Source organism: Vanessa atalanta, chromosome 30 (genome assembly GCF_905147765.1).
Source record: "Vanessa atalanta chromosome 30, ilVanAtal1.2, whole genome shotgun sequence".
NCBI lineage: Eukaryota > Metazoa > Arthropoda > Insecta > Lepidoptera > Nymphalidae > Vanessa > Vanessa atalanta.
The window spans coordinates 3,190,375-3,199,002 of NC_061900.1; the positions used below are offsets into that span (position 1 = coordinate 3,190,375).

General features: G+C 36.6%; 1 protein-coding gene across 1 annotated transcript; it reads right to left on the reverse strand.

The window, feature by feature from the left end:
- Positions 1 to 7,657: 7,657 nt before the first annotated feature.
- LOC125075412 lies at positions 7,658 to 8,239 on the reverse strand. Its single transcript, XM_047687151.1, has one exon. It carries the CDS (start codon positions 8,237 to 8,239, stop codon positions 7,658 to 7,660), a length of 582 nt encoding a protein of 193 aa, XP_047543107.1.
- Between the last annotated feature and the right edge of the window lie 389 nt (positions 8,240 to 8,628).

Genomic DNA, 8,628 nt, shown 5'->3' on the forward strand with positions numbered 1-8,628 from the left:
CGCTTCTACCACATCATCAGATTACCCGGTTCGACACACTACTGATTTCTACAATGCTGCTAATGAGATCCTTTTTGACCAGAAAACCGACACCACCCTGGGAGAGTTTATCACCTTCGCGGAAGTAGAGTAAGTTACCGGACTCTAGAGTTATCGTGTCCTCCCCCTGTCTTCGGACTTCAGATAACCCCAGTATATGCCAGTTTATATGACTTAACTCTACTTCTAATTCGGCGAGGTGATGGTCCAGCCTTATCGAGCGTCCATTATACGTTGCCATATGTAGTCGTCTTTTATGGTAGCCTGCCATGAACCGGTGATTCTTTGCACCCCCTGCCCTGCCGATACCGCGACCGCTACCTTGGTCGGGCCAAGCGGGCTTGCCGGTAACTGGGGGCCTTTTTTTAAGCGCATCTACCATGTAGGAGGATTTGCCCATACTCGCCACGCTGGGCAGGCGTGCTGGCGAGCGCAGTAGGGGGTAAGTTGTTTACGGGGGAGACGCTGCTGCCCATCCCCCCTTTTCCCCGTCCCTTAGTCGCCTCTTACGACACCCACGGGAAGAGATGGGGGAGTGCTAAATACATAATCAGATTAATTTTAGACATTCATATTATGGAAATTGAAAAACCAGTTCCTATCCGGTAAAAGATACAGCCTCATACCACATTTGATGCACATAACAGTAGTCTGACCTTTGATACATAGTTTGCATCGTCCTTTGGACCCAAAAGTTGGCCTTGCGGTACACGGTGTTTTTATAATTTTTTTTGGTACTGGTGGTACAGAATCATAGTTTTTGAATGGCTGCTGTCTCCCAGAATGTAAGAGCCCTTGTATAATATGATGTCGAATCTTTTTTAAACTCAGTCGTTTTATGTTATTCACGCCAATATGTCTGCGATACAAAATCCAGCTATTGTTCACGCACATATCTAACATTTGAGAAAATATCGGTAAGTACCATCGGTGGCTTTTCATATCCGTTCTGTACAAAGCCACTAACATATCTGCAAGGTCGACTCCTCCCATATGTGCGTTGTAGTGCTTTATTATATTGGGACAGGGGACAGCAGCTCTCTGTTTTAAATCCTTATTGTAATGTTGTATAACTCCAACAGGAGTTTCAGAAACATAACTGCTTGCCACAGTAACCACTTCGTTGTCATGCCATTTGACAATACAGACTTTGTTTGTATTGCATACTACTCGTGAATAAGATCCGCGGCCTTTTTTTTTTGAGGGCTTTATCAGGTATAAGCTTTTGTTCTGCACCACGTAGTCTATTTGACCTTATGGTGCCTAAGGAGAATATACCCATATTATATCGGAGCATATGTATTAGCTCTAGACTGGTGAAAAAATTGTCAAAGTACACAACTGAACATGCTGGATCAGGAATAGTTTTACATAGTGAGAAGACGACTTTTGCCCCAAAGCCCAAACTCATTTCTTCTGGTGAAAATAGGTGGTATCTGAAAGTGTTAGTATAATCAAAATATTACTATACTATGTATTATGGCAACACTCCATAAATAATTGTTTTGTATCTGTGTCATGCTGCTGTGAATTTTGTATCTGTTCCTTTTTTAAATAAAACTCATAGTCATTCTGTTCGGTTAAAACTTTTAAAGCGAATACGTTGTTTCATTTCAGAAAGTTCACCTCCATATACGAGAGAATCATAAATGAAGCCCGAAACGCCAGCTCTAACAAATATTTTGTACCCCCATTTCCGAGGTTTGCTCTTTATGTATTGTTTTCGATTACCGGCTTTTTTGCCCTTATATGGCACCATCATTTCATCAATGCTGAACTTGGTTTCATGAGGAACTCTCAAAAAGTTGGCACGTACTTTTTCAATGAGTGGCCTAACTTTAAAATACCGATCACCGTCATCAAGCAGATTGTCGTTGAAGTGGATGTACCGTCGTTTCTGTTGAAATTTTTTGAGTGTCATTACATCAGCTATTTGTGAAAATCTGAATTCCTGACACCAATAGTCAGTGTAGGCCGGCAGTGTAGTATATTCACGATTCCCATTATCAAATTTATTGCAATAAAATCTTTGATGTCTTGTGTTGAAAAATTCCAACCATCGCCTCTTATGTGCTCCCCATAATACGAACAAGCTTGTTTTAGTTGGTATGTTCCACATGCAATTAATATAAGATCATTATATTCTATTCTTGAAAATATGAAACTGTCCATGTTTACATTTATAGGTTGAAAATCTGCCCGCCTTCTATTTAAATTATTTTCGATAACAAAGTCAGCTAATGTGTTAGGAGTAAACATCTTTTCATTTATTATATTCAGGATTTGCTGTGCATCTTCTCTATCTACAAATATCTGGTGAAACTTATTAATAATAGCTGCAGCAATACGAAAATCTGTCATCGCATGTTGGGAAGCGCGATTGAAAAATTCATGTCTGAGTAGTTTAAACACTGTAATGTTATGTATGTACGCAAAAACTTAAATGATTTTTCCCAGAAATTGTGACGTACATTTTATTAACACTAGGAACAAGAATAAACTTGTTACTCCAAGTACCCGATTACACAGGGTTAGTAACTCTTTTTTGGGGCAATGTATACGTTTTTACAACAGGATCCCAGAAAACGTTCAAAATTATTCAATTGTAAAACTCAAAAGAGTCGTTAAAGAGCGTTTGTGTGCTAAAGGATATTACAACACTAATGATTTTTTAGTTGACTGCACACCTTGGGAATGAAATGATCGCCTCCAGGCTGTTTCAAATAACTAAAATTGTACATGGAAAATGTTTTAAAAAAAAAAAAAACAATATATCCCGCTGAGTTTCTTTCGCCGGTTCTTCTCAGGTCCGAGGTGCTAAATTCCGAACCGGTGGTAGATTTTTGACTGTCAATAAGCAAGTGTAAACACTTCTATATTGAATAAAGATTTTTGACTTTTGCTTAAATATTCCATTTACAGCTTCCATACAGTGACATATCACGCTCTATTAGCAGAAATAGTAGATAACTGTGTTTCACCAGCCTGTAAGGTTACAGGCATGTGGACAGAATATATACAGCTTTGCAACAACGGCACAGAATCTCGAAAACCCCTATCCAGTATAAAAACATCTCCTTGTTGAAAATATTGGCGCAATGGCCTGGTTTCGCTACTAAATTCATTGGACATTATATTAGCATCTGATGTTGTAGCTGGATAGGGGCCTAGTACATCGACAATATATCCATCAGAACATACAACTAAAAATGGCTTTATAAGGTTCCTATACTTATGCAAAGAGTAAGTATCTTTTTGGTACATATAGTTAGAACTTTTTTGTATAAACAAATATATACCGTCTATGATTACAATCGGTTTCCTTTCATTTCCACCAAACAAACCATTCGGAATAATTAAATTCCTCTCGGAGATATCTGTTCGAGTAATATTATTTATGCCCAAGTTTCATGTCACAAAGTCATTGTATAATATATCCCTTGCTTTTCCCATAAGCCTTATAAGGGTTGATCTAGGTACATTAAGGAGTGTACAACTTCTTTGATCACTATCTCCTGTCCGTAATTTAATTAAATATGCACCAAGTGCCAATTTGCCATTATGTACATTAATTAATCTTGATAGCTGAGAGTATAGCTGTTCAAATTGGTTTTTACTCAATCCAATCCAGTAATAATAATAATAATATACTTTATTGTACACCACAGTAACACAGTAATTTAACAATAAAAATGAAATATATACAAAATAAAAGTAGATGCACAATAAGGCGGTCTTATCGCTAGGTAGCGATTTCTACCAGACAACCTTATGGGCTTAGAAACACAGTCATGATTTCAGAGAAGGGTGGTGTCACATGTTATAATGTTTAATGTATATTAAATAATAATTATCATTTAATATACATACACATATTCATACAAAAATATATAAATACATACATACATACATAGATACTTACATACATACATTCAAAATGCTATATCAAATATCAAAAGTATTGTCACCATAAGACAATGCCAGGAAATGGTCTTTAACAAGCTTTTTAAAAATTGACAGATTTTTGCTTGTTTAATAGACAGAGGCAATGCATTCCATAATTGTACAGCTTGTACAGTGAAAGATTTTTTATAAAATTTTGTACAGTGAGATGGAATTCTAAGTGTTAAATTATGTTGTGATCTTAGGAACTTACTAGAAGTCCCCAGATAATGAAATCTTTCTTGTAAGTAGGTAGGTAAATTCGGCATAAATAACACACAGTACAGAAGCGAAAGAGTATGTAAATTCCAGCAAAGGCGAATAAGTAACCACTTGAGTTGATGACAAAATTCTGATACATGGTCATATTTGCGTAAACCAAATATAAACCGTATGGCGACGTTTTGAAGTCTCTCAAGTTTATTAAGTTGGTCTTCAGTTAGGTTGAGATAACATGCATCAGCATAATCAAGTATGGGGAGAAGTAGGGATTGAGCAAACATAATTTTGTTAGGAATGGGAAGAAAGTACCGCAGTCGTCGCAACGAGCTCATAGCTGCAAAAGTTTTCCTACTAACCTCTTGCAGTTGGCAAGACCACGATAGCGTTCTATCCAAATACACTCCCAGATTTTTAACACTATGACTGTAGGGTATTCTGACTCCGTCAAATGTAATGGCTGGTAAGTTAACCCAGTCAACTCTCGAGACCAAGTTTGGGGAGCCAATGACAATAGTCTGGCATTTATTTGGATTGACTTTTATACCGTAAGAATTGCTCCAGTTTAAAATTCTAGATAAGTCATCATTAATACGAGCAATGGCAGACGGTAAATCTTCGAGAGTTGACTGTGTATAGATTTGTACATCGTCTGCATACATGTGATAGAGAGAAGATATATTGTGAGTGATAGTATTAATGAAGATAGAAAAGAGTAATGGTGACAACACGCCTCCTTGTGGAACCCCTGCACAGAGATTACGCCAAGTTGATAAGGTATCATCAACCTTAATCCGATGCCGGCGTCCATGCAGGTAATTGCGAAACCAATCAATTACTGATGCAGATATGTTAATAGAACGTAGCAGCTCCAGTAATATATCGAAGTCAACGTTATTAAAGGCGTTACTAAAATCTAGTAAGGTCAATACTGTAAGTTGCTTACTGTCCATACCCAAACGAATGTCATCGGTAATTTTTATTAGTGCAGTAGTCGTACTATGACCACTGCGAAATCCGGACTGGAAAGGATCAAGGAGATTGTTTTTATTAAGGAATGTGTTTAATTGTTGGTAAACCAATTTTTCTAAAATTTTTGATAGGAATGGAAGGATAGAAATTGGACGATAATCAGAGTATGTTGTTGGATTGGATTTTTTTGGGAGAGGAATAATTTGAGCATCTTTCCAAGATGTGGGATAGTCGCCTGAGGAAATAGAATAATTAAGGATATGGGTAATGATAGGAGTGATAATGTCAAGGATGGGTATGATCATATTACGACTAATACAATCACTACCGACGGCATTAGAGGCAATTGACAGTATATTCTTTTCAACATCACATTCAGTGAATTGATTAAAAGTAAACGGAGGAAAATTAGAAGTTGGAAAAGATGATATGGAATTTAAAGTAGTAGCTTTTTGGACGATATCTAAAGAGTTGCCCGAAGATGAGAAATGTGCACTTAAGCTTTCTATATCAATGTTATTTAAGGATAACTTTTTCGAGGATTTTCCAACTCCTATCGTTTCAAGGAACTTCCATGTACGGGCAGTGTCGCCGTTTTCGACAGATTTATGAATGTGGCGTCGTTGTGCATCCCTACACAATGTATTGCAGCGATTTACGAGCATTAGTTTCGGATTTGTCAGCTTTGTATAATGATTTGGCGTAGCTTTTCTTGGCAATTAAAGTTTTTAAGGAATCCGTTAGCCATGGTGCAGGTAAGTGTTTTATTTTTACCGGTTTAATCGGTGCATGGATATCGTACAACTGTGTTAATAGTGCGTTAAAGATGTCAACTTTGGAATCAATATTTTCTGCAGCTGTAACAGCACTCCAGTCAATTTGACATGCATCATCACAAAGACGGGTAACATCCATTCCACCAAAATTACGTTGGAGAAGTATTCGTGGTTTGGACTTAGGAGGGCGTATTTTATACGATAGATAAATTAAATCATGGTATGAAAAAGAGTCTGCAGGCAACTGGCCATATTTACAAACAAGATCAGGTGAGGACACTATTATAAGGTCTAAAAGAGATGGCATACAGTTCGGTAGTTTGTGAGTAGCAGAAAGAGGTAAAATGTGTAAATCGCAGGCTTCAATTATAGACACGAGTTTATTAGAGCGATTGTCATTCTTGAGTAAACAGGTGTTAAAATCACCCATTATTATAGTTTGACTATATAATGGGGTAAGAGTCTCTAATAAACTTTCAAATGCAGAGAAATAGTTGATAAGGAGAGAGGGGCTATAAAAAACACCGAGCAAGATTTTACTATGGGATAGCACGACTTCTAAAAGCAGATGTTCGGCCGCATCAGGGGGAGGGGGCTGAATCGACGAATTTAAAATTTTAAAAGGAATATATGAGCGGAGATAAATCGCGACTCCACCACCTCCCCTGCCAATGCGGTCGTTGCGGATGAGATGAAACCCAGGCAAGGAGTAAGACGTGGAGGGCAGACAAGGCTTAAGCCAAGATTCTGAAATTAAAATTGCATGTATGTTTCTTGATTCAAAAGATGCAATCATGTCTGGGTAATGAGCCGGAATACTTTGGGCGTTGATATGAAGTACATTAAAATTTTTCCGAAGAGTGGAGAAATGAGAATTAAGTGTTACATTTAATGGAACGAAACTTGTACTGTGGTAACTTGCATTGCTACTCGAGTCATCATCGGACGAAAAGGACAAAAACTGGTCACTCTGTATACTACTATTTGATATAGACATAACTGAGACAGTAATATATATTAATGAATATATGATTAAATTAAATAAAAACAATATATAAGAAAATACTTAAAACGCATAAATATTAATAAATAAAAATAAATAAATATCCAGTAATGAAGCAAATCATCAGACATGCTATCTATGTCTACAAAATCTAATATTAGACGTCTCTCATTAACAAAGGAAGCAAAATCCTGGATATGATCTACAGTGAAGCTGTGTAACGGTTGAGGATTATTAGTTAGATCATCCCAATTATCATTGTGTAAATGAAATGAGCAAATTCTACAATTTAACGGTACATAATACTTAAAATCAATAAATAACTTTACCCTCAGCCACTTGGGAACAGATAATCTTTGTGATGAATGACACTCAGGGAAAAAACAATGACTTTGAGTATCTACTGCAAAGGTAAGTTTACTGTGGTCCCATCATTTGAGCGTATAGTCGAATTTTTAATTAGACGAAGTCAACTGACGTTTACTGTGTTGTCACTTTTTAGTGAAAAAAAAATAGTGTTGTGACAAAGTGAATGATTGAAAAACTCTTAAATGAATGAAATTGCTTGGATTGTTTAGTAGTTAGTGTTCAAATCTGCCGATATTGTTTTCAATACATAATGTAATTGAAACTATAGATGTATAAAATATAACAATGCATGATAGGAAATGAAAATAATAAACAACGCTGAATACATAATTTGTATTTATTCATTATCAGATGAGAAATCATCACTATCACTTTCGGTGACATTAATTATAAATCTGTCTGAAACATTGTCGATCATGTTGTCGAGACCATACATGTTATCCTCTTCTTTAATTATATGAGCAATGCAGCTACTCCATTTTTCAGCCGTGATATGTTGAAGTCCTTCTTCAAAAAGGTTTTTTACTTCTGCCATTTTGAAAGTTTTATTATTTTTTGCAACATATCCTTTAGCCTGCGCCCATACCAATTCAATGGGATTGAGCTCACAGTGGTATGGGGGCAGGCGTAAAACAATTATCCCATGCTGCATTGCCATCTCGTCCACAACATACTTGTCGAAATGTTCTCGTTTGTGCTGCCGTACAATGTCTATAAGATTTGCTTTAACCATTGTTGCTTCAAATGAAACACTTTTGCTTGTTAGCCATTCTTGTATTCTAGCTTTAGTCCAAGACATTGTAGGCAACGATTCTAGTTTTCTGGAGTGGTAGGGGGCATTATCTATCACAACCACGGAATTAGGTTTTAATTTTGGCAAGACCTCACTAAACCATTTCTCAAAACAATCGGCATTCATCTCTTGATGATAAGGCTTCAAATATTAATAAGCTGTCTTCAACAAATCCTTCTTCCCCGCCTATATGGCCGATAATTAATCTTTTTCCCTTTCCTGTAGGCTGTTTTAAGCCAGTGGTCAAGCTGTCTAGGAAGGCCTGGCGGGACGATAACACAGTCTGGTCAATCCATGCTTTCTTCGGTGCATGACCTTAAAGATAGTAAAAAAAATTATTATTGACATTAAAATATATTGAATATGGAAATTTTAAATACATAATAAATTTTAAATAAGTAATAAATACCTTCGTTAATCCAGGTTTCATCTTGGTAATAAATATACCTTCCTTCCCTTCGATACTCTTTAATTTTTCGAAGGTATCGCTGGCGCCATAAAATAATATCATGTCT